Raw genomic sequence first — 27,796 nt, 5'->3', positions numbered from 1 at the left:
GATAGCATTTTCTCTCCTTAGCCCTTTGTACTTGTCTTGGATTATTGTGTGGCTGAAAAAAGCTGTCATTCATGTTTAACCATTGTACAGTTGATTTGTGGTGGTGGGTCTATCCATTTATAATGTTATAGTTATTGTATATATTGCTTTATTTACTTGGTGTACTTTGCACTAATTCACTTGTCTTTATTTCTCTATAGTTATCTTATTATTCATTTATCACAGCCCAGGAATATTTCACAATTGTTTAATGTACCATGATTATTAAGCTGTTCTCCAATTGATGGATAAGTACTTTGTTTTCACTTCTTTGCTATCATAAAAATTAACTGCTATAAATATTGGCATATATGGAGACTTTCTTTTTAATCTAATTAAAATCTAATTTAATCTTTTTAAGTAAAGGGATATCAACATTTTAATTGCTTTATTGGCATAATTCAGATTACTTTTCAGATTGATTCCAGTCACTTACAACTCTGCCAACAATATATTAGTTTGTCCATCTTTCTATATCTATACTCTCTTTTACATTGACTATTTTCATTTTTTGTTGTCTTCAAATTTATGGTCATGAGATAGAACCTCAGAATTATTTTCTTTTGTTTATCTCTTGCTCTTAGTGATTTGGAGGATTCTTTCCTATAGTTATTAATAATTTGCAATTTTGTTTTTAAAAAGTTTCATATACATTGACCTACTAGTGATTTTTTAGTGGCCAGTTTTTTGTCTTCCTTTTAGGAAGCATTTCCTATAGCATTTAACACAGTAGAATACTTCTTTCTTCTGGATACTCTCTTATCACTTAAATTTTTAGATTTTATTCTCTGTTAATCTTTCTGACTCTTATTGTTTTGATTTTTATTTTACTAGATCCTTATCCTGCTCATTTTTTAATCTCTTAAGATATGAATAATTGGAAAATCTAAACCCCTATTCTTGATCTTATTTTGGAGGTTGAGGCCTATTTTGAAGTCTTGCAGGGGTTAATTTTGTTTTTGTCAGCTTCTGGCACAATATCTTACACATAGTTGGTGCTGTTGTATTTCATAAAAGGGGGGAGGTAGTTATTGTTACTGCAGATCTGTCCAGATGTCCCACCATTTTCATATATATTTTAAACTACAATGATAATTTACCCTCTCAATCCATTCTCCTTTCTGTCTACATCAATTTTACCAGTTCCACTATCTTTCTTTCCCATTCTCATGTCACTGATATTTAAATTTTAGTTTATCATTACTTCCTTGCCTTCCTTCTCTCTCTCTCTCTCTCTCTCTCTCTCTCTCTCTCTCTCTCTCTCTCTCTCTCTGCCATTTAGCTTCTAAGTTCTGTTGATTTCTTTCTCTTCATCATTTTCTAACCACTACTTGTTATTATTGCCTTGACCCTTGTTAAAGACCTTGTTTTTATCCATCTGAACAATCAGTTTCCTTTGTTTTTAAACTTTTTATCTACACAACACATCATTTCTATTTTGGCTTTCTCCTCTTTACTTTGCCAAAAACTTATTCCCCCTCTCTTGCTTTTTAGATTGCTAAATGGAATGATTTTTTTTTCATTCAGAAAATATATATATTTATTGTTTGCTTACTATATTTCTGGCATTTAATTGTTTTATTTTTTCTGGTTATGCATGTATGTTAACTTTTTAATACATATTTCTTTATGAATCATATTGGGAAAGAAAAATCAGAACAAAAGGGAAAACCACGAGAGAAAAAAAAAAGTGAACATAGCACGTGTTGATTCAATCTCCGTAGTTCTGTTTCTGGATGCACTGCTGGATCAAAGGGTATGTACAGTTTTATAGATCTTTGGACATAGTTCCAAATCGTTCTCCAGAATGGTTGGATCAATTCATAACTCCACCAACAATGCATTAGTGTTCCAGTTTTCCCACATCCCCTCCAACATTCCGCATTATCTTTTCCAGTCATTTTAGCCAATCTGAGATGTGTGAGGTGGTACCTTGTGTTGAGAGGTTTAAGAGCCCATAGCATATGAGCCCTTTGATCTCAAAGGCGAGATGAATGAGGCAGGAGACTGATTGGGTGTGAAAAGAATTCCAGTTTATTATGCTGTATAACCTTGTTGATATACATTTTTGTAAGTGTGATCAGTGCATGAACAGTAGGCAATCCCCAGTCACCATTCAGAGAAGCAGCTTGTGGGCACTGTGTTCACATGGTATCTTACCAATGGGAGGTGGGCCAATCCAGCAATCCAGCAGCTCGCTCACAGGTGAGAGGGCCTGTCCAGGCATCACTGTTTACTGGTCACTGACTGTGACCTTTGGCTTACACTCGTTCCCACAATCCCAAATCAATGCTTCTTGCTCAACAAGGGTGTTTCCACAATGTGGCAGAAAAACTTATTGTTCATCAAAGGTCGAGGTGGCCTCGGTACTCCCTCTCAGCAGGGTCCTATACCCTTGCAATTCTCCCTTTTTATCTTTTTTTTCTTGAGTTGTAACCTCTGAAAGGATGGTGGAGAAAGGTCTATAAAAGCATCCTAATATTACAGGGCAACAACAAAGCAGTAACAACATAACACACAGGGCAATCCATGATTCTAATTTTAACCACCATGAAAGAGGTATTATCAAATCAATATTAGATTTTTTTCAGCAGTTTTATCTGGATTCACATTATAATTGAGCCAGGTGTTTCAATAACTCTATTTCTGCCCCTATTTCCAATAATACTTTTTTTTTTCTAATGGGATTAAGGTCCGTTTCTCACTTTTGACAGGAAGACATTGATAAATGAGTTCTAGTGACCATAAATACAATCTGATTTTCAATTTCAGTATACAATCCCAACAGGCAACATTATAAAATTCTAATGTTTCTTTGGTAACAGTTAGAGTCTCCCGAGATAAATGCATATTTCCTTCCCAGACAGGCTTTAGTATGGAACTGGTTTTCAGTTCTCATACCATTTGCCCAAAAAAAACAGGTCCTAAGATGTTTTTCCATGTGCCAAACTGCCAACCCAATTTTTGAATGACAAAAATGTGTCCCATGGAGGTTTGTGTGGGGCCAATCTGATGATCCATTATGTAGACATACTGCTGCAACCCTCCCGCATGGATGAGGGTGTTACTGTGACAAGATGTCCCCTGCATACCCAGCTTGTGTGTTACATAATACCCCATTCCATGAAACAATCCTAGGACATGGTGGGTCCAGCCCACCAGTCCTGATTGTGTGTAACACAAACTATATATATATATATATATATATATATATATATATATATATACCACTAGCAAGATGCTTTCTCTCTCTCTCTCTCTCTCTCTCTCTCTCTCTCTCTGTATGTATGTATGTATGTATATATATATATATATATATATATATATATATATATATATATACACACACACACACACACACTAGTGGTCTTGGGGGCATGTCTTCTCATGTTGGATGGTCGCCTCTTGTTTTCCTCTTCACTTCTATGGACAACTTTGAGATGTCTGGTGGGAATTCACTGTTGAAGATTTTCTCCTGCATCCTGGCCTTCACGTAGAGCCCTATAAGGTCCCTCCCATCCTTCAGGACCCTTTTTCATTATCATGGTCTTGTTCTTGGGGGGCCTTCTTAAAATGGGGTGTTATTTTTGAGTGATTCTCTATGTTTCTACCTTCATCTCCCTCTTTTTGTTTTTTCCTCCATGTGAAGAGGGATAGACTAAAAGCAATCCTTAATATTTGTTATCCATAAGGGCCATTCCTTGGGGATCATGTTAGGGGATGGCAAACCTGCCTATAAAGAACCCATGTCTTTCAAAAATGAGTTTACTTGTCTCAAATCTGTTAACATTCTCCATTTACCAGATTTTTTTCTTTATAACAAATACAAGGAGTTCCATGGGCTATTTGTTTCCTCAATATGTCCTAATTCTAATTGTTCTCGTAGTAATTGATGTAGAGTGGCTGTTTTCTCTTTGGACCGAGGGTCCATTGCCCCACCCATACTTGTGTGTTGATAGTCCAAGTCATTTTTGGATCGGTGAAAGCCACAATAGCAATGACCCTTCCTAAAATTTTCATCCCTAATTGGTGTAATATATCCCTACCCCATAAGTTAATATGTAAGCCATCTATTATTAAAGGAAAAATGGTTCCTGTCTTTTCATCTTTTTGCCAGTTTACTGGTTCAGTGGACATCAAAGCCTCCTTATTACCTCCTGCTTCTTCTGCCAAGAGGGCCATTGAGAAGCAGCCACCGCAGACCTATTAACTTCGTCTATAATCCTTCAAACTATTGGTTATTCAAAGTAAGGGTTAGTATTGGCCGAGTGAGTGTGATAGCCTTTGTAAAATATGTTTGTTCAGTGGCCTCTGTATTTGTATAATTCACAATTATTATATTCTATTTTAACTGTAAATTCAGGTGGAATGACTATTCCTTGAGCTATACATTGTCCTTTGTTAAGATATGCTTCAATATTGTCAGTGTTAATCATAGTTACAGTGTTAAACAGAGTTACAAGCACTTCTTCATATATTTGTATGACTTGGATAGCTAATGAATACTGGGGTAGTGAAGGATTTATAACAAGCAGTTTTAGTTGTTTTCCTCTGATACTGTTGAATGAGTACTTCACAAATAGCATGAGGGGGTAGGTGATAATAATCATTGCTTCTGAGTTTTATTACTGTGATTGTCCCTTGGTGTCTAAAGCTGCATACTTGTTCCTCCGTTCCTGATTTATATCTGTCCCTTCTTGAGCTGTCATTCCCCAGGTTGGTTTTGGTGTCCCAGTGCCACTAAGTTGCTCAAAATATAACTTCCTGTTTGCTCCTGGAGCAATTTGAATGGCAATCAACTGAGTCTATTCTAAAAATTCTGTCATCCAGAACACTGCCTGGCCTGGAGTCAATGCTGCCCATGCAAGTGCTTTCTAATCATTGGGGTACAAAATTGCTCATGACATTGTTTCAAGTTGTAACATATGAACCGAATCCTTAAGCTGGGATAGAACTTTAAAGGGAAGTGGTTCATGTCTGAGTCTTCTCTTCCTGAGTTAAAAAGGGCCATCTTCCTCTATAATAGGATATAATTCTTCCTACCCCTCCATGTCTTTTCCTTGATCTCTAGCCAGCTGCAAAACTTTTTGAAGAGCAAGTAAATATAATTGATTACCTTTTAGTTTTTGTCCGCTAAGTGTCGCTGTAGTCTTTGTTTATGTTTCTGATTCTGCTTTTCCTCAGTTCTTATTTCATTTTTTACATTAGGAGAGTCTTTAAAAGGCTGTAGGTCTGGATAGACACAACAGTAAGGTGGGGCCGAAGGTGGTGGTGGTAGTGGGGGAGGCCATTCATTATCATCCTCCTCAGGCTCAGGAGAGGGACATCTACTGCAAAGAGGTGAACCTGTCTGTGCTCCAACTGTAAGTTTCCTGACCTCCTTTTCTGGTTCTGATTTCAGACTTTGTTTAATGAGATTATTTTGTATTTTTCCTGGGCATTGTTTATCAAAGGTGGTGAGCTGTTCACCAAAAACAATCCATCTATCACAATTATAACAGCCTTCCTCAGGTAATCATGTAAACTTTGTAAGCAATGTCCAGGAATTTCCTAATGTCTCCTAATTGAACTGTGCACCCCTGCTCTTTTATACATTTATATGTAGTCCTGACATATGCTTCCCTGTCTGAAGGGAGTAGAGTACCTATTTTCAGCCCCATTAGGTTACTTAATCACTCTCCGCCGCACTTTGCCTGGTCCAGAAATAGTGAAGTTTGGCGGGCTCTCCCTCTGGAGTCCTTGTAGAGGTTGTCTTGATCACATAGCAGTTCTTGACTGTGAAGTGGTCGCTCTGGCACTAGTCCAGATTCCTGCCCCTGTTCCCAGTGTCAGTTGTTGTGGCTGTCTTTTAAGAGCTCATGGCATATGAGCCTTTTGATCTCAGAGGCGAAATGAATGAGGCAGGAAACTCTTAGGGTATGAAAAGAGCTCCAGTTTATTATGCCATACAGCCTTGTTGATATTCATTTTTGCAAGTGTGATCAGCATGTGGATAGTAGATAATCCGCAATTGCCATTCAGAGAAGCAGCTTGTGGGCATTGCGAATGTGTGGTATGTACCAATGGGAAGAGAACTGATCCAGCAATTGAGCAGCTAGTTCACAGGTGAGAAGCCCTGTTCAGCATCCCTGTTCATGTAACCACTGGCTGTGACCTTTGGCTTACACTTGTTCCCACGATCACAAATCAGTGCTTCTTGCTCAACAAGGGTGTTTTTGCAACTGTTCATCAAAGATCAAGGTAGCCTTGGTACTCTTTCTTAGCAGACTCCCATACCCTTGCAACTTCAGAGTTGTTTTAATTTGCATTTCTGTAATGAATAGTGATTTAGAGCTTTTTTTATATGACTATGCTTTAATTTCATTATATGAAAATTGACATTTATCAGTTGGGGAATCCTTGTATTCTTATAAATTTGACACAATTATATATATTAGAAATGAGGCCTTTATCAAAAATGCTGGTTATAAATTTTTTCCCCCGGCTTTGTACTTCATTTTTAAAATTTTGTTTGTATTGGTTTTGTTTGTGCAAAACTTTTTTAAATTTAATGTAATTAATGCAATTTAATTTAATGCATTTCATAATGTTCTCTAGTTCTTCTTTGGTCATATATTCTTCCCTTCTCCAAAGATCTGATAGGTAAACCATCCCTTATTCTCCTATGTAGCTTAGGTATCACTCTTTATACCCAGATCATGTATCCATTTTGACCTTATTTTGGTATGGGGTGTGAGATGTAGGTCTATGCCAAGTTTCTGATAAATTATTTTCCAGTTTTCCCAGCAGTTTTTTTGAAATAGTGAGTTTGAGTTATTATCCCAAAAGCTGGAGTTTGGGGATTTATCAAATACTAGATTACTACTGTAATTGATTATTATGTCATGTGTATTTAATCTGTTCCACTGATCCACCTCTCTATTTCTTAGCCAGTTACAAATGATTTTGATAACTTGTTTTATAATAGATTTTTGAAGTCTGGTACTGCTAGACCACCATTCTTTGTATTTTTTTTCTCATAAATTCCCTTGATATTCTTGCCCTTTTGTTTTTCAACTGAATCTTCTTGTTATTTTTTTCTAGCTCTAAAATAATTATTTGGCAGTTTGATTGGTATGGCACTGAACAAGTAGACCAGTTTGGTTAGAATTGTCATTTTTATGATATTAGCTCAGCCTTCTCATGAACAAGTGGTATTTTTCCAATTGTTTAGATCTGATTTTATTTGTGTAAGAAGTGTTTTATAATTGTGTTGATAAAGTTCCTGGCTCATGACAGGTAAACAAGGGTTTCTTTTTTGTCTATATTATTTTAAATGGAATTTCTCTATCTCTTGCTGATGCATTTTGTCAGTAACATAAAAATGCTGATGATCTTTGTGAATTTATTTTTATATCCTGCAACTTTGCTAAAAGCTTTATGTTGTTTCAATTAGATTTTTAGATTATTTTCTAGGATTCTCTAAGTATATCATATCATCTGCAAAGAGGGATGGTTTTTATTTCCTCATTGCCTATTTTAATTCCTTTAATTTTTTTTCTTATTGCTAAAGCTAACATTTCTGTTATAGTATTGAATAATAATGATGATAATGGGTGTCCTTATTTCACTCCTGATGTTTTTGGAAATACATCCAGCTTCGCTCCAATACAAATAATGATTGCTGATGGTTTTAGATAGATGCTGCTTATTATATTTTAAGGAAAATTCCCTTTATTCCTATGCTTTCTCGTGTTTTTAATAGGGATGGATGCAAATCAAATCAAATAATATATCACTATACATTGTATGTAGGAGAGGATATGAGAATCCACTTATTTTCTTGCTAAACCAGACATTAAGGAGCTTTGCAAAAATATGTTTAAAAAAACTATTCTTACTACCAAATTTTGTCTTGGAAAATAGTATATTTTCTTAAAAACATTATTTATGTTAATGTGTAGAGAACTTGTTTTTCTTTCAGAATAAATGAATGAATTAAAAAACATTAAATTTAATGTCCAATATGGTGACATAATTCAATGTCCAGTAAATCAAAATAATCAAAAGTAATCAAAAACTCTTTGGGATACTCTTTTTTTTTGGTTGTGAGGCAGACAGGGTGAAGTGACTTGCCCAGTAGTATCACATAGCTAGTAAATGCCAAGTGCTATGTATCTGAGGCCTGATTTGAACTCGGGTCCTCCAGATTCCAGGACAAGGCCTCTATCCACTGTACCACCTAGCTGCCCCCATACACATTAATTTTCAAGAGTATAAAAGGATTCTGAGGTCAAAAAGTTCTGAGCTGTTGCTTTAGAGTATCATTTACTTCATTGTGAGATAATTGTCTAAATTGTTCATATTGTTTATAATTAGCTCTCACAAAACTATCACAGCTTTGAATGTGTCTTTTCATTCTCTACTTACACCCTCCCCTAGACTTTTCCAACATTTTCATTTTCTCTAAGACGTTAGGTTTTTAAATTTTTCTTTCATGTCTAAACACTTGTTTGGTTGATACTAGTTTTGTATGAATTTTTGGGAGGAAACAGCTGCTAGTTCTGATCTTGATCTTTCAAGGCCAGATGGTTCCATGGAATGCTAATATTCCTTAGCTGGTGGACATAACAGTGGCTTTTTTGTCTAATTCCTTCACTTTTACAAAGAAGGAAATAGACCCAAGAAGGTTAAGTGACTTGTCCTGGTCACACAAACACCAAGTGTTGAAAAGTGTGGTGTAGGAATGTACTAGAAGTGACCTCTAGTCTTTTGACACCAGAAGTAGTACTCCTCCCACAGTACCATGCCTTACTTTTGCAAGCCTGACTGTCATTTGATTTAGCATACCTGGTAAAGAACCTTGTTAACGTGATAACATCATCCCTTATGACCTTATATTGGTCTAGAGTGTGATAATGGAAGAAGGAAATATCTTTCTCATACTCTGAATTTAGACTGACACTGTCACAGCTTCTACCTGTTTAAAGAAAGTGTTCAGACTGTGATTGGCATTGGATGAAGGCAGAGATATTTTACAGGCAGTGTCTTATATCAATCCTGGCACCCCTATCCTATTAGACCCATGGCTTACTATCGATTACAACCTGTTAGCTAGCAGGTCTGATAAGGGATACTTGATACGTGAAATGTGGCACAGATATAGAGATTTGAATCAAATCAATATTCTAAAATGAAAGACAGCTACTGCCTTTTATTCTCCTCCTAGCAGTTGTCATAGCTGATGTGTCTAATACTATCATCATATTTTTTTTCATAGGTACATGAACGTACAGAGGAAATGGATTTTCTCTTGTTGGTTGTCCGCAAACTTTTAAGGACAAATTCACGTTTTGTGAAGGTAAGTATGACTTCTCTGAATAATAAAAGTATTCAAGATCAGATTTTGTCATTGACTTTCCCTTTTTATTTTACCTGAATTTAAATTGAAAATGGAGACTTATCAAACTCAATAATATGTAGAATATCTTAGTTCTTGTAAGAAGAAAAGCTAGAGGCTATTTTCCTATGACTATGGTAATGTGTTTTGAGTACTTTTAAAATAAAATTGCATTAATGCCCAAAATTTGCTTCAGGCTGTAGAAAAATCTAATGATAGTTGACTATAATGAAATACTTAATATTAGATACTTGTCTTTGCTGGACTGAATGTTTAATTTAAAGGCACAGGAATAGATTTAAAGATTAACATTAAGCATTAAATGACATGTATAATTATTGTGTATCTAATTTATATTTTAAGGCTATTAAATAAAAAAATAAATAAATAAAGCATTAAATGACAACAAAGTATAATTTAAATGAAATAACTGTAAATGTGTTATGATTGAAGAGATTTCATATTCCATTCCATCCCAACCTATTAGATTTATTTTATAGAATTTATTTCATGGACATGGTTCTCTAATCAAATTGATAGAGTCCTAGCTGTTCAACTGAGTCCTTGTTGCATCTTGATATCTTTGTACAAACTGTCTCCCTTTCTCTCTCTTCCCCCTCCCCAAGCCTGCAATATATTCCCTTTTCACTTCTGCCTTTGGTTTCTTTGAAGATATCTCAGGTGCTACCTCCTATACTTTCCCAATTCATGTTTGTCTTGTTCCTCAAATGGTCCTAATATTTACTTATCTATTATTTTCATGTTGTTTTTTCCCCCCCAGTAGAAATTTACATTACCTGAAGGCTGCGTGCAAATTACCATGTTGTGTTTGTACTCTCTGTGCCTTGTCCATTGCAGATGCTTAAACATATAGCAAATGTTTATAATAGGGATATTTTTAATATGATTTCTAGTTCACATATTTGGACTAGCTATTGTGAAGAGGGGGAAGGGAACAAGCATTTTTAAAGGACATATTGTATGTCAGACACTGTGCTAAGTGCTTTAAAAATATTTCTTATTTGATTAGAGTTAAGTTAAATATTTAGTGACCTAATTTAATCTAACTCATTTACTTGTAAGTATATAGAACACTTCCAAAGATATGGAGATTTAATACTTAAAAGTATTTAGGGAGAACCTGCTGTATTAGAAACTTGTAGAAATCTTTAGGGCAGGGGTCCTCAAACTTTTTAAATAGGGGGCCACTTCACTGTCCCTCAGACTGTTGGAGGGCCGGACTATAGTAAAAACAAAAACTTTGTTTTGTGGGCCTTTAAATAAAGAAACTTCATAGCCCTGGGTGAGAGGGGGATAACCATCCTCAGCTGCTGCATCTGGCCCGAGGGCCGTAGTTTGAGGACCCCTGCTTTAGGGAAAAGTGTTTTGGAATAATTGATAATTGACAGATCACTGTAGACTCATGAGTCTAAATGTTTTAGAAATGTTTGAAAATTATTCTGTTATGTATTGGTCAACCTGCCATCTGGGGGAGGGGATGGGGGGGAAGGAGGGGAAAAATTGGAACAAAAGATTTGGCAATTGTCAATGCTGTAAAATCACCCATGCATATAACTTGTAAATAAAAGGCTATAATAAAAAAAAAAGAAAGAAAATTATTCTGTTAAATAACATAAAATTTATCCCTTGAAATGTTCATACATTTTGCAGCTGATATTTGCTCCCATAAAATAAGGAAACTCTGTTACAATGGTCACAAATTTTGAAATAGTGGGATCCAAATCAATGAAGCTTATTTTAACTGTCTCATGACATCATCTCTCTTATTTGATAGAGAAGAAAACAAAGGCTTAGAGTGACCTTAACTACAATTCTACTGAACACCAGAGCCATAATGTATAGTCAGCTTGACCCTTGTCTTCCACACAAAAGAACTAGTTTATTATCTTTTATTATATTATGAAATACTTGGATTATATATAAAAGGAATTGGAATTTTAAAATATGATTTTATAGATGTTGTCTATTTAGCCACTATTCTTTTACACTTTTAACTCAAAGGTGGTACTAAAGTACAACTATACTAAATACTAAAAGGCTTTTATTCACTTTTTGATCATCTTCTTGAGAATACTCTATAAGCATTTTAATTCTTTTAAACTTTGTAAAGTATTTGAGACTATTTTAAAAATATAGTTGAAATGTGTAATTGGCATTTCATATCTTGATGTAGTGGCATTGAATTTTCCATTAGTCTTAGCACAGAAGAGAAATGTCAATTTCAGCAGAAAAAACTTTAAATATGACGCCTTATTTCTAGTCATGACCCAAAACATTGAGCTTAATTATTGGGAAAAATTTGTTGCATTTTTGGATTGTTTTTCTGAAAGTGTTTTGTGATTAAAGACCATGAAAATTACTACTTAGTCCAAATGGTACATATTTCAGATTTAATGGAAATAGATTAATTTATTTTTGGCTTGGTAACATACCAGAGGTAAATGGCAAAAGGTAATAAATTTATAACAAAATACTTTGAATAGTAAAACAAGTTTTTCTTGTGATGTGTTCTGAAATATTAAAAGGTCAAGAAGTAAAAAAATGTTTTGATTAATTTTAATGATTTATTTTTACTGTATCTTTTTAAAATAGGTAATCCTGATGTCAGCTACCATCAATTGTAGAGAATTTGCTGACTATTTTGCTGTTCCAGTTCAGAACAAAATGAATCCTGCTTATGTGTTTGAAGTGGAAGGCAAGCCTCACACAATTGAAGAATATTACCTTAATGATTTGGTACATGTTAATCATATCAGGGTATGTTGGAAAATACAGTTTTTATTATTTATAATTAGACTAATATTGTAACATTCATGTTAGGACTAGGATACAATAGCAAACTTACAGGGGCAATCACTTAGTGAGGAAGACTGATTCATTGTTTAAAAAAAAAAAAACTATAGAGTAGCAGCCATTATATATGTGATCACATAATCTGCTTATATATTAACATGCTTACCAAATCCATTACTTAGTTCCCATGTCCATTAATATTGCCAATTAGCTGGTATATTTTTTGATGTCTAGGGAATCCCCTCTATTTTTCTCTTTTGTGCCTTCCTGACCTCTCTTTTCACATTTCTTTCAATGCATCATAGAATTCATGAAGACTGATTTTATACCAACAAGTTTGTGTAATGAATATCCTCTAATTGTTTTGATATAGCTCCTGGCTCTGTCTTGGTAGGTAGACTCCCAAATATTTTATGTTGTGTACAGTTATTTTAAATGGAATTTCTCATTCTATCTTTTCTTGCTGAATTTTGTTGGTAATACATAGATATACTAATGATTCATTTGGATTTATTTTATATTCTGAAAATTTCCTAAAATTTTTAATTGTATGTTTAAATTTTTAGTTGATTCTTTAGGGTTTTTAAAATACATCATCATATCATGTTGTTACAAGTAACAATTTTTTTTGACTTGTATGTATTCTTTCAGTTTCTTTTTCTTATGTATAATCTTGACTAAGAATGGACTTAGGTCATCCCATTCACATTTTTAAATGTCTATTTTTCCTTCATTTTCTTCTATTTATTGTTCTCTCTCTCTCTCTCTCTCTCTCTCTCTCTCTGTGTGTGTGTGTGTGTGTGTGTGTGTATAAAATATCTCTCTCACCCTTGTTTTCCCCTCCATAATCTCTTTTTCTTCTCAGTAATTAATCAACTTTCTCTCTTTTCCATCCCCTTTTCTTAGCTCCTTTCCCTTCTTTCCCTTCTATTTCCCTTTTGGGTAAGATGAATTTTTATACCCATCTGTGTTTATAATGTACTTGAATATAATGTAATTGAACCAGTTCAGATGAGAGTGAAATTCCAAGCATTGTCCATTTCTCTCCCTTCACTATCATTTCATTTAAAAAAATTCTTTGCACTCCTGTTACATTATGTACATTTTGTGAATTTTTATACCCATCTGTGTTTATATTTATTCTTCTCATCTTGAACCAGTTCAGATGAGAGTGAAATTCCAAGCATTGTTCATTTCACTTCCTTCACTATTCATTTCATTTAAAAAAATTCTTTGCACTCCTGTTACATTATGTACATTTTCTCCATTCATTCTTTTCCTTCCCTTTTGTCTTTATGCATCCCTCTTTCTCTTCTTCCATTCTTTTGAGGTGATCCCAATATAATTGATTCATTATCATGCCACTTAAGTAAAGTGCTTCTAACTGCCCTTATAATTGATAATGTTCTTAATGTTCTTATCAACACATAATTGATAATGTATCTATAATTGATAGAGTATCAATACTTAATTGATAAGTATAACTACTTATGTAGTTATACATAACCTCTTTCCACAAGAAAACAAAAGTTTACTTTTGTTAATTTCATTCATGTTTACCTTTTCATGCATCCTTTTGAGTTTTGTTTCAGTATTAAAGTTTGGTCTTTTCATCAGAAATGCTTGAAAATCTTCTGTTTCATTAAATAATCATTTTTCCTTGTAGGATTATATTCAGTATTACTAGGTAAGTAATTTTGGTTTTAGCCCTAGATCCTTTGACTTTTAGAAAATCTTTTCTTTTAATATGGTGGTTGCTAAATATTTACTTGTGTGATCTTGAACTGTATTTCCATGGTATTTGAATGATTTTTTTTTTTTTTTTTTTTTTGATAAGGTCTAGATTTAGGGAACCAAAATGAGATTAGGGTTTCTGGTTGTCAGGGAGTTAAATGATAAAGTCTAGTGGCAGGTTTGAGGTTCAGGGAACGAAATGGAGAGGTTTGGCTTCCCTGCACTCCCTTGGGATTTGGTGTAAGGGTAGAGAGTTTTGGAGACTCCCTTCTGGCAGCGCAAAGATTATCTGTAGAGAAATTTACAGACCCAAAAACCTAGATTGATAAGAGGTTTATTATGGGGATTGGAAGTAAGGTTAAAGTCTGGTTAAGGAAATAGGTGAGGGTAAAGAGAGTGTGACACTGGAAAAGAATATTCCAGTGGACAGAGGCTTCTTGACATAGCAAGCATGGCATAACTGGCATGTTTGGAACCTCTTCAAAGCGAAGATTTTAGATTGTCTCTTTTATAATAGGAGTTTGAGCTACAAGCTGAAGGGACCTCATGGGTGGACTTCTACCATCTGGGATTCAGCTTGAGCTGAATTTGAATAGAATTCAATGAGTTTTAGGACTGAACCAACCCCACCTAGATAACAGGAATGAAACTGTCCCTCAGGGCAGGGTCACTCACTGAAGCAGAGTTGAAGGAGATTTTCTCGTTTAAGGATTTTTAGAGTTTCAGGGTCCCCTCTTCATTTTGACTGCTTGAAGTATTTTCTTTGACCTGGGAGCTCTGGAATTTGGTTATAGTATTCCTGGGAGTTTGCATTTTATGATTTCTTTCAGGAAGTGATCAGTGGATTCTTTGCATTTCTGTTTTTCCTTCATAATTTTTTAAAATAATGGAGAGTAGATTTTTTTTTTCATTGATCGTGAGTTTGTCTTGTTTTCTACATCAGTTGTTTTTCTGATATTTCTCATTTTCTTCCTTTTCTATTCTTTTAACTTTCTTTTATTGTTTCTTGCTGTCTCATAGTCATTAGAGTCTACTTGTCTAATTTTAGTTTTTAAAGTATTAATTTTATTTTGTGCATTTTTTTATCATTTGGCCAGTACTGATTTTTAAAGAGTTATTTTTTTCAGCATTTTTTGTATTTCTTTTAATGTTTGGCTGATTCTTATTTGTAAGTAGTTATTTTCTTCATTTTTTCTGATTCTTATCAAATTGGTAATTCCCATTTCCACAATTTTCTTTCATAGCTCTCATTTTTCTCCCTAGATATTTATTCCTCTACTGATTTTATTTAATTTTTAAAGTTTTTAAAAATTAATTTCTTTTTTTAATGATTTTTTATCTCTTCTAGAAATTTTTGTTGGGCTTGTGTTCATTTTGTATTTTCATTTGAGTCTTTTAACTCGGAGATGTTTTTAAGTCATTGTCTCCTGAGTTTATGTCTGAACTTCCCTGTCACTAAAAAAAGTTTTTATGGACAGATTCTTTTATAGATGTTGTTTGCTTATTTTTCCATACTATTTCTTAACTTTGAAATTTATGTTAAAATTGAGCACTCTCCATTGCTGAGGGTGGGGTGGGGTGTCTAGTCTGTACTTCTGTAGCTTGACCTTGGGGCATGTAGGTTTTTGGTCCTTCCAAGGTGGTATGATCTAAGGAGAGAGGTCTAGTTACTATCTTTTTGATCTACCTTCTGGCTTTTACCCAGGTAGAACCTCATATAGAACCTCATATCATTTGTGACCATAGCTACTTTTCTATGTTATGGAACTGACGTCTGAAATTGGGTAATGGGTTGATGGAATTTCCAAATGGTGTCCAGTCTTATGCTTAGTGTTGGCAATAGGGCTCCCCTGGGATTTTCTGAGCAGGTGTTCATTCACTATTATCCCTTGGTGCTTGGTGTGCATGATGCCACCAGCACTGGTGTACTGGTGTACAGTACTGCCACCTTCAAGACCCACATTTGGTGCTGCTTGTACTTCACTTTTGGCCAGTTCCCACTCTGTCAACAGATCCTCTGTAAAGTTCCCTAAGTTAGAAAAATGACATACTCTGAATTTTTGTTGCTTTTCTGCCCAGAATTTGGTTTTGCATTTTCTCTGGTCATTTTGTAAGCAAGGGAAGTGAACTTTTTGGTACATTTTGACATCCATCTTCCTAACCATTACCCAACCTTCAAACACTCACGTTTTACTTAATAGTAAAGGCCCATTTTCCCAATACAAATTTTTTAAAATGATGTTCTATATCAGCAAACTTTGGAATATCAAGAATTAAATATGAATATCATACAGAAAAATAATGGAAAGATTCGTGGTAGATGTGCGCAGACTGAAATATATAACCATTGAACTTTGAAGAACAAGTTTAAACGATATCATTAAAGAATTGTATGACAGAAAGGGAAGATGGATTGGTCATGTGGGGAAAATAAAAGTTGTCAGGTAGTTGACCAGAGTTCTCCATTGGGATCTTTTTGATATGATTTTGTGAAGTCTTTTTTTTTTCTGAGACAATTGGGGTTAGGTGACTTGCCCAGGGTCACACAGCTAGGAAGTATTAAGTGTCTGAGACCAGATTTGAATTCGGATTCTCCTGACTTCAGGGCTAGTGCTCTATCCACTGTGCCACCTAGCTGCCCTTCTTGTGAAATTTTTAAGAGATATAGCTGAGACTTAAACAGAACAGACAGATTTGTATAAGTTGCCATCAGCACCATTGGAAAGGACCTACAAATTGATGAATCATTGATATATTTGAGTATTTGAAGTGCTGAGAATGTATTATTTCCATGCTGTAAAAAAACAAATGTGAAAAATTTAGAGAAGAATGATTAGACTTTTGTCTTTTGATATAGAATGAATTAAGAAGAGTCAGAAAGATATTATTCACAATAACCACTACATTGCCACGGAAAGCACAATAAAACAATGCTACTCTTTAATTAGAATGACCTAGTTTTACCACAGTGATGTGTTAGGAAAACACACCTTCCTCTTTACAAATTTGGGGATGCTCTTGGAATACAGTATTGTGCAGAATTTCAGATTTGATCTATATGTGCACTGGCTTTGCTAAGCCTTCCCCCTTTAAAATCAGTGGAGATGAAGGAAATGGGCTACATTTCAAAAAATACAGTTGTATAAAAACAAAAAAAAAACCTAATAAAAATAAAAGTAGAGAATCAAATAAGATTGGGAAAAAGTATTACTGTTCTTATTAGTGGTAGTATTTAGAATTCCCACTTTTCCCACACTCAAGAATATTTATGGCTGAGTGCACACATTAAATACCATAGTTCTTGCTAATTTTTATACTAGGGAAAGGAGTTGCAAAGTGCTAAGTTAACTTTGAATGATGAGACTCAAAATTTTAGATCTAATTTGTCTTTAGTGCATAGGGTAGATAAAGAGCAGAAGTGCTTTAGTGAAAAATCTGTATTACTATTATTATAGCTTTTTATTTACAAAAGATATGCATGGATAATTTTTCATCATTGACCCTTGCAAAAACTTCTGTTCCAACTTTTCCTCTCCTTCCACCCACCCCTCCCTTAGCCGGCAGGCAGTTCGAAACATGTTAAATATGTTAAAGTATATGTTAAATAAAATATATGTAAACTTATGTATACAGTTATCTTGCTACACAGGAAAAATTGGATGTAGAAAGAATGTAAAAATAACCTGGGAGGGAAAATAAAAAGACAAGCAGAAAAGAACAGATAGAGTGGAAATGCTATGTTGTGGTCCACACTCATTTCCCATAGTTCTTTCACTGCATGTAGCTGGTTCTCTTCATTACTTAACAATTGGAACTGATTTGAATCCTCTCATTGTTGAAGAGGGCCACATCCATCAGATTTGATCCTCATATAGTATTGTTGTTGCCGTGTATAATGATCTCCTGGTTCTGCTCATTTCACTTAGCATCTGTTCATGTAAGTCTCTCCAGGCCTCTCTGAAATCATCCTGCTGGTCATTTCTTATAGAATAATAATATTCCATAATATTCATATACCACAATTCATTCAGCCATTCTCCAATTGATGGACATCCATTCAATTTCCAGTTTCTAGTTACTACAGAAAGGGCTGCCAAAAACATTTTTGCACATATGGGGGTCTCTCCCTTTAAGATCTCTTTGGGGTATAAGTCCAGTAGTAACACTGCTGGATTAAAAGGTATGCCCAGTTTAATAACTTTAAGACCATAGTTCCAAATTGCTCTCAAGAATGGTTGGATCTGTTTTTAATGAAAAATCTTGATGGAAAAGTCACATTGCTAAATTTGTTTGCATAAGTTGGCATTCTGATTAGAAATAATTTTTGTAATATAAACTTTCCTTTTCTATATTTGAAACAGAATACAACTTAGATCCCTTTAATAAGAACAGTTTTCCTCCTATTTATCTCTCTTTTTAGAAGCTATAACGTCTAGGTAGGGAAAGCAGGCTAAATACTTGTATAGTCTTCATTTTTGGTGTTAATTTGGAGGAAAACTTAGACAAATTTAAGTTTTAAAACATGAATCCATTATTTTATAGATGATTTGCTTCATAGAGTTATATTTATTCCTTTGCCCTTTGAGCGGTTTTTAAAACTACTTCTTAATACTGAATAACAAACAATATGGATGTGAGGCTTTAACAACTGTAGGACTCTTAGCATTATTTTGATTTTTGATATATCAAGAAATTTCCTTCTGTTATTCATGGTCTTAAGATAATTTTGCTTTTGTTTTTAATCTTTCCCATTTTTTTTTTAGAAATAAAACTTCTATGTAAGTATATATAATACAGTTGAGAGATCTACTCCAGGTTATTCTACTTGTTTCTCTTCCATGCCAAAAAAACTTTAGCAAGAATATTCTCTTTTGGTAGACTTCTCACAGTAGACATATCTAGATGGAAATCTGATCTTTGATTTTTCAAACATTGCCTTCCTTTTCAAGAATAATGATTGAACTCACTTCAATGCAAATGAGCCTGAATTCCATCTGGGGGAAAAAAATCAGTTTACTCGATTAGGTACACTGTAGTTAGATTCATTCTGGGACATGAAGTCCAATAAAACAGCTGGAGAGGGTGCCAGACTCAGAATGAAAACTGCCACTCCCAGTCTTAACTGGTTGTGTGATCTTGGACAGGTTACTTAATAGTTCTTCATTCTGTTTCCTTATTTATGAAATCAGGGTAATAGCACTTAACATTGGTCATTGTGAGGGTCAAATGACTTCACATGTGTAAAAATACTATGGACTATGTAAAAATCCATTGCTGTTAATAAAACTTCTTTTTTTATTGCCCACAGTGTTTTCAACAACTTTCCACAGTGTATTGTGGCAGCTTATTATGTTCTTTTTTTTTTTTTTTTTAAAGCCTGACAAATCTTGCTAGGATTCAAATATATGATGGATGTTACATGTCAAAATTTTTTTTTCACTTCATCCCTTTCATCTCTGTTAAGCATTATACTATTGGAATGTGAACATATATTGTGGAATGTGAATCTTTGACTGAAGAATGATGAACTTATAATTTTCATGTATATAGTTCCTATATATTCTTGTCTGTCTTTTTGTATCATTTGCATTTGTATCACCTAGAGGGGAGAAATCTTTCATGGGGTTTGTAATGGTATAAGGAATGAAATGTGTATGAACACATTTTATTTAGGATGTTGAATGGATGGTTTATTTTAACTAGCTTAATAAATTAGAACAATGCTGATTTTTCCCCCCTTAAAAATACAATTGTAATATGCAAAACAGTTTCTTTAATTTGACTCCTAAATCTTTTTTTGTACTTGGAACTGGTTTCACAAAAGTCTAATATCCATTTCATAGGTCATTAAACTTCTAATCTCTTTTAGTTATTATATGAAGTGCTTTCTATTGTCTTAGATACTCTCTGTTAAATTTTGTTGAGCATGAGAAGTGTAATTGTTTCACCAAGTTATCTTGGTTCCATTTTACCAAAATCTTTCATAAACAATTCTTTTTTTTTCCTTTAACAGTTACTCTGTGATTCAGGCTCTTTTTACCTCACAGCTTCATTGACCTTGTGCTTAGACTCCCTGCCTCAACTCCCAGACTACCTCATTGTATCTTCTACTCATCTGCCAAAATGACTTTGTAAAAGCTGGCTTTTGAAGAAGTCAGCACTCTGTTTAGTAAACTTCTCTGTCTCCCTATTACTTCTGGGATCCAATATAAAATCCTTCTGACTTTAAAACTGTGGAGCTGAGGCAGTTAGTGATTTTTATTAACCATCTTGATTTGCTCCACCTCTTTTACTATCTAGAGAAGGCCAGAGTGAGCCAGGAATTAGAATCAGCTAATCGGGAGGCAGATAGAGCATCTCTTAGCTTGACAGATCAGATATTCTTTGCCGTGTTTGTTTGCTGAAGTCAGAACTTCCTCTGCCGTGTTAGCTGCCATAGAACCATCTCAGATCGACTCTCAATAGACTAAGGTGCCCTTGTGGACTTTTTACTCCTACACACTTCCCTACTGAGAAGAAATCTTGTAATTTCTAAGAATAGCCTAGTCCAGTGGCTGGACCTGATTAGGTTACTATCAGACATAAGAAAAAAATAGCCCATCTCAGGGGACCAATGGCCAAACTGATTAAACCACTATGCAAATACATTCATTTATTATTTTTTTCTTTATAACCTCTTCTGCCTATGCTGGAATTCAGTTGTCACTGTAGCTCCTTTAAATTCCCATTCATGGCTGCTTGCTTGAAGAGGAATGAAAGCATGACCAGCACCATTGTCTTTCTTAGATCTAAATCTGGGGAAAAGTTGACCAACCTTTTTATAGGCTGACCCAGTCTTATCTTTCTTTTTTTTTTTTTTTTTTTAAACACTTCCCTCCATGGCCTTTTTGCTGTTTTTCACCCATGACACTCTTATCTTGTCAAGGCAGCTAACATTTATTAGGTGCTTACTATGTCTATGTATCATATATACTAAGCACTGGGAATAAAGATTCAACTTGAGAAAAACAGTCTCTACCCTCAAAGAAGCTATCCATTATAGGTATGATCCATTGTATATAGTGCTGGGCCTGGAGTCAGGAAGACTCATTTTACTGAGTACAAATGTGGCCTCGGACACTTCCTAGCAGTGTGTCCGAAGCAAGTCACTTAGCTCTGTTTGCCTTTGTTTTCCTCATCTGTAAAATAAGCTGGAGAAGGAAATGGCAAACGGCTACAATATCTTTGCTGAGAAAACCCCATATGGGGGATTGGATACCATTAAAAGGATCTGAAGTTGTTGGACACTACTAAAAATACTAAACAACAAAAAAGACAACCTTAAGGAACTTACTTGATAATGGAGGAAGCTATCTCATAAAAAAGAAATCTGAGAAGAATGATGAAAGTAGAAAGGGATTGAGGCTATGAGTGAATTAGCTTGGAGAGGAATGCAGGGGATGGAATTTCCCAACTTCTGGCATTATCATTGTCTGCACTAGGGTTCCACAGCTCTGGAAAAGACCATTCTGCTTGAATTCACACCTGACTCCCTTACCCTCCTCCCCCAATCTTCCCAATTTAATTCTGGTTTTCTTAAAATGACTTGAGATTCCACTTTTTGGGAGAGTTGTCCTCTGTCTCCTCCCTCTTCATTCTGATGCCTTAACTCAGATTACTTCTACTTTATTCTGAATATTATATGTTCATAAATTGTTTGCATCATCTCTCCTACCTCATTAAAATATACTGTAGGAACTATTTTTGCCTCTCTTTGTGTTCTCAGATTTTAGCATATTTCCCAGCACATAATAAGCTTTAAATAAATGCTAGTCATTGGACTTGTTAAGTGCTGATTAATATATTTTTTTAATACTAGACTATAAATATGTTGAGGGGGAGAGATGTAATGGGTCCTAACTTAATTAACCCTCTCAAGTTTTTTCATAGCCCTTAAAATGGGACAATAGTACTTTTATTTCAGAAGGTTGTTGTCAAGATTAAATAAGATAATATATGTAGAGCACTTTGTAAGTCATAGAGTGCTATAGAATTATCAACTATTTAATATATAAACAAAAAATAAGGAATATTAACAGGAATACTTAACAGTTACTTGGAAAGTTTTGCTGCATTTATTTGAAACTAAAATTAATTAATTTTAGATTAAAATAATTTAAACAATTTAATAAGTACTAATTAAACTAAGAGTGAAAAAACCCTTGAAAGAAATAGACATTTTAGCTAAAAGAGATTCCCATATTATCCTTATCCAAAAATGTGTTTCAGCTTACCACTTCTCTTTTAGATGTTAGACCTTATACTTCATATTGGTCCTTTGGAGTTAAGCTTGGTCATTGCATTGATAACAGTTGTTTGTTTTTCCAATGATGTGATTATATAAACTTTTCCCCCTTGTTCTGCTTTTCCTCACTTCATTTAGTATCTTGCATATAAATCTTTCCAGGTTTCTCTGAAATCATCTTCTCCATCCTTTCTTGCAATAACATAGTATTCTATTACAAACATATAGTATAATTTGTTAAATCATTCCCCAGTTGATTCTACCCACTTTGCTCCCAGTAACTTTATGCTATAAACAGAAGTGCTATAAATATTTTTGTAGGTATAAGAACTTTGCTTCTTTCTTTGATTGCTTTGGGGTATAAGCCTAGTAGTCATATTGTAGAATCAAAAGGTATAGACTTTTTAACTTTTGATTATAATTCCAGAGTGCTTTCCAAAATTGCTAGACCAATTCACAGTTTCAGGGACACTCAAATCAGATCAACATGCATTTATTAAGTGCTTCACTATTTTTCCAGGCACTCTCCAAAGAATTGGGAATACAAATACAAGCCCAGTGCCCTGAATCCCTGCGAAAACAAACAAACCCCAAACCCATCCCTGCCTTCTAGTGGTTTTTCATTGTTAATGTACACATCTACCACCCCATTTCCTCTAATGAGGAAAGATAAAACTTAAGAAAATGAAAAGGGGAATGTGGGAAGTTAACACATTGGAACCTGGTACAGAAAGTGAGCTTAATATCAAGTGTCCTTTTTTCTCTTCTTTTCTCTCAATTTAAACATTTTATTTTTCTTCAGAATCACTATTATTCCTTCATAAAAGTTAGTGTGTTGTTTTATTTTTTGTTTTCTTTTCCTCCGAGTATTTGTAAAAAGAGTTTTTAACATTTTTTTTTTAAATTTTGAGTTCAAAATTTTCTTTCTCCCTCTCCTGTCCCTTATTGAGTAGGCAAGCAATATGACACATATATGCCTCTATAATCATGCAAAACATAATTCTTTATTAGTAATATTGTAAAAGAAAACAGACCAAAAAAAAGTATGTTTCATCATTCTAATGCTCTCCATTCTTTATCTGGAAATGGATAGCATTTTTCATCATAAATCTGGATCCATGTATTGCTTAGCTATATGATTCACAGTTAATCCTCACACAATATTGCTTGTAATTGTGTACAACATTCTCCTCACTGCTCATTTCACTTTGCATCAATTCCTTTTAAGCGTTTCCACGTTTTTCTGAGGGAATGTTGCTTTTCTTTTCTTACAGCACAGTAGTATTCCATCACAATCATATACTACAATTCTTTTAACCATCTCCCAATTGGTGGGCATCTCCTCAATTTCCAATTCTTTATGACCACAAAAGAGCTGCCATAAATATTTTTCTACATATAGTTTTTTTTTCTTCTTTTTTTAATCTCTTTGGGATACAGACCCCAATAGTGGTATTGATGACTGGAAGCATAGGCATGGTTTTATAGCCCTTGGGAGGGTATAGTTTCAAATTGTTCTCCAGAATGACTGAATCAGTCCACAATTCCATAGCAATGTATTAGTGTTTTAATTTTCCCACATACCTTCCCACATTTGTCATTTTCCTTTTTTGTCATGCTAGCTAATGTGATAGATGTGGGGTGATATCTCAGTTGTTTTGATTTACATTTTTGTAATCATCAGTGATTTGGAGAACTTTTTCATATGTGACTGTTGATGACTTTGATTAACTTCATATGAAAACTGCTTGTTCATATCCTTTGACTATCAATTGGGGAATGGCTCTTATTTTTATAAATTTTCCCAACTCTTTATATTTGAGAAATAAGATCTTTATCAGAGAAACTCATTAAAAACTTTCAGTTATGATTATTGTATATTTGCTTCTATCTTAATTTTCTGTTTATACATCTTGTTTGTACTCAGTCTTCCTTTCACTCTATGTTCAAAAATTTATTGCTTCTGATATCATCTTTCCCTATCTACCTTCCCTTCTATCAGTACCCCCAACTTCATTCCACCTTACTTCCATCCCCCTCCTGCTTTCCTATAGAGTAAGATAAATTTCTATAACCAACTGATTGTATATGTTATTCTCTTTTTGAACCAATTCCATGAGAATAAGGTTCAAGCACCCCCTCCATATATCCCCGTCCACTGTAAAAGCTTTTTTTGTATTGTTTTTATGTGAGATAATTTACCCTAGTCTACTTTTCCCTTTTCCCTTCTCCCACTCCAGTCCCTTTTCTCATATCTTTTATTTTTTTAGATATCCAGTCACATTCAGCTCACACCTGTAGAGGGTCACAGATAGTGGGGGAATTCTGAGTGAAGTAGAAGATCTTTCAGCCCAGAAGGAACCTGTTGACAATGTCTGGTTCAGCTCCCCATTTGCCCTAACGGCTCTCGGCCTTCCTGAGAAGTCAGGAAGCAGTGACAATCTGTGTTGTAATTGAAGCAGAGTTATACCAGGTCGCAATCTACATATAATAGCAAGTTGTTTATGTGGTCCCACAGTGCGCAGTAAATACTTAGTGCATGTACAATGTTGCTTTGGTTATATAAGGGTATTAAGGTATATAAGGGGGAGAGAATTTGAAATAAATGGACTCTATATTTTTAACCATCCTCAGAAGTCTCACCTCATTAATTCCTCCACTAAGATGGTATGTTTTAACCACCTGTGCATGGGGACTCTAGAAAGCACTGTATGTTTTGTCACCCCAACTTGGGGGCTCTAGAAAGCAGAACACAACACACAATCATGCCCTTGCCTTTGTATATTCTTTCTAACTTCTCTAATAATGAAAAAGTTTTTAGGAGTTACAATTAATTTTTCCACATAGAAATATAAACAGATTAACCTTATTGAATCTGCTATGATTTATCTTTTCTGTTTACCTTTTTATGCTTCTTTTGAGTCCTGTATTTGAAAGTCACAATTTCTATTCAGTGCTTGTCTTTTCATCAGGAATGCTTAGAAGTTTTCTATTTCATTGAATATTCATTTTCTTCCCATGAAAGATTATGCTCAGTTTTTCTGGGTAGATTATTCTTTTTATCTTTAAATTTTTATTTGTTTATGTAGAACTTAAATACAAAATAGAAAAAGAAAAACAAAATTGTCATGTGCATGGTAGAACATGAGAGAGGATCCAAAATGAGACAATAAATTTCCATACATTGTGTTTAGAGCTGTCTATATTTTATTTGCTTCAATGTATGTTTTCTTTTGTTCTCTGCTGTATGTGTACTTTTTACTTTTTTCCCCCTTTCCTTTTCCTCATCTCCCCCTAAAAAATTATAGTTAAGCATGGAAATCCATATTTAATTATATTTACCTACATATATTTGTATATACACATATTCCCCCACATATCTATCTAAATGTATCTGTATATATATACATATATGTATATACAAACATACATACATATATATATACATACACATAGTCATGTATATGTGTGTGTGTATATATACATATAGTGTGTGTATATACACATATATATCTATGTAAGATTGTACTACATTTGTTTGTACTCTGTTTCTCCAGAGGTAGATAATATCATTCTTCATAAGTCTTATCCACCAATCATCATTTTCTACACCACAGCAATGTTCTAACTTTATCTTATCTAGTCATTTTTAAGTAGTCTGTAGTTTACCTGTTTTTCTCTTTTGATCTATTTTAGCTTTAACTCTGAGACCAATGATTGGTACTTGTACTTTTTTCCCTAATAAATTTTGTTCTTGATCATTATTTTTATATTTGTGTGTTTTTCTTATTTCCCATTCTTGCTGACTTCTCTGCTTTACTTATATATACTACTTTGCCTTATTATTTCATCTACCTTACCTTTAAGAATCCCTTTTATTTTCCTCCCCTCAACCTTTCCCTCTTTTTTGATTCCATTTCTGTTAATCTATATGCTTTTTTCATTGTTAATCTACACAACTTGTATACCACTCCCATAATCCTATTCCCTACACCTTTAAAAAAAATTTAGAAGACTTTCATAACTTTATAAATATAGATAAATATTGTTTATCTCATTAACCTCATTAACCTGTTTTTGTTGTAGGTAAGAATCCTCAACTAAGAGCTCTATTGTCCCATCTTAATTCCTCTGTGTCAATTCTTACTCTCTCATTTCATTTGTTAAAAAAAAAAAATTGAACCTCTTCTTTCAGTTTTGATTTTTAGAATCATATCATACTCAGGTTTATCCCATTCTTTCTTTCAAATTATCCAATATTGTATTGACAATCTTAGATATGAGTTGTGTTTCTACATGTAAAACAAATGGGGTGTTTTTGAGTCACTTGAAATTGTCTTTGATTTCATATGTCAAATTTTCTATTAAAAAGTCTGGAAATTTATTGAATGTTTATTTTTTCTTGTCAGGATTATGCTTAACTTTTCTGGGTATGATATTTTTGGCCACAGTTCCTGTTCTTTTGCTCTTTTATTTATAATGTTCTGAAGCCTGCAGTGTTTTATAATGTAGCCACTGGTATGTCTTGTGTGATTATAATTGTGGTAGGGCTGTATTGGAATTATTTTTTGTTGTTGTTATTTTTGTTTGCAATATTTTCTCCTTGATTTGGGAATTTTGGAATTTGCTTGTGATGTTTCTGTAGGTTTTCCTTGTAGGATCTCTTTTAATTGATGATCAGTGGATTTTTTTCTATTTCTACTTTCTCCTTATATTTCAGGACAATTTTCTTTAATTATTGCTTATATTATTGTATCATGATTAATTTTTTGATTATAGTTTTCAGTAGTCTAATTCTTATGTTTTCTCTTCTTATCTGTTCTTTAGACTTGTTGTTTTTCTTAATGAGATGATGTCTCACATTCTTTCTATGTTTTCAAACTCTGCTGGCTTCCCCTTGTCTGACTCTAGTTTTCAAGGTGTCATTTTCTTTTTTAAGATTCTGGATCTCCTTTTCTCATATGTTGATTTTCTTTTCATAATCTTTTTGTTTATCTTGGTATGTACTCATTTTTTAAGGTTTTTCTCAATCTCATTTGATTTAAAACTTTTTTTTTTGAGTTCTGTGAATTCTTTTTAGTCAGGTGACCATTTAACGGTATTCGTTAGGGTTGAAGAGGCTTTTTTTTCAAAATTTAGTATCTTTCTCTGAAGTCGAACCCCTGTCTTCTCCATTCCTATAGTAGCTTTGTGTAGTTAGATTAATTCTCCTTTGCCTGCTTGTTTTGTAGCAGATTGTCAGTACCTCTAATTCTGGGATATAGGAGATGGTGCTTCTGGCTTCAGGTTTTCCTTCAGTTCTTTCCCTCTGGCCTAGAACCTGAAACTAAGAACTCCACCATCTTCTTATAAGTGCTTGTAGCCAGCAGTGTTCCTACCCAACTAATTCTGGACTTAATAGGTACGGTTCCTTCTGGCCCACGGTAGCATCTCAGCAGCATAGCTGGGCCTGATGTCTCTTCTGGTGTACCTTGTCAGCAGAGGTTTCCTCAGTGTTCCTCTACTCACATGTCTAATTCCCCACACTGTCTGGGAACTGAAAATTC

At 34.1% G+C, this 27,796-nt stretch overlaps 1 protein-coding gene across 2 annotated transcripts in view; it reads left to right on the top strand.

Annotated features, from left to right (window-relative positions):
- TDRD9 (tudor domain containing 9) overlaps positions 1-27,796 on the top strand; it is a 185,183-nt gene that overhangs the window by 67,242 nt on the left and 90,145 nt on the right. For both annotated transcript variants that reach the window (XM_031953152.1, XM_031953151.1), the window contains 2 exons: positions 9,299-9,379; positions 12,032-12,196. In XM_031953152.1, the coding sequence (XP_031809012.1) occupies positions 9,299-9,379; positions 12,032-12,196 (246 nt within the window). The remainder of the gene's footprint in view (positions 1-9,298; positions 9,380-12,031; positions 12,197-27,796) is intronic.

This window comes from Sarcophilus harrisii, chromosome 2 (assembly GCF_902635505.1).
Source record: "Sarcophilus harrisii chromosome 2, mSarHar1.11, whole genome shotgun sequence".
NCBI lineage: Eukaryota > Metazoa > Chordata > Mammalia > Dasyuromorphia > Dasyuridae > Sarcophilus > Sarcophilus harrisii.
The sequence above is the reverse complement of the archived record's forward strand: the minus strand, read 5'-3'. Positions and strand labels throughout refer to the sequence as shown.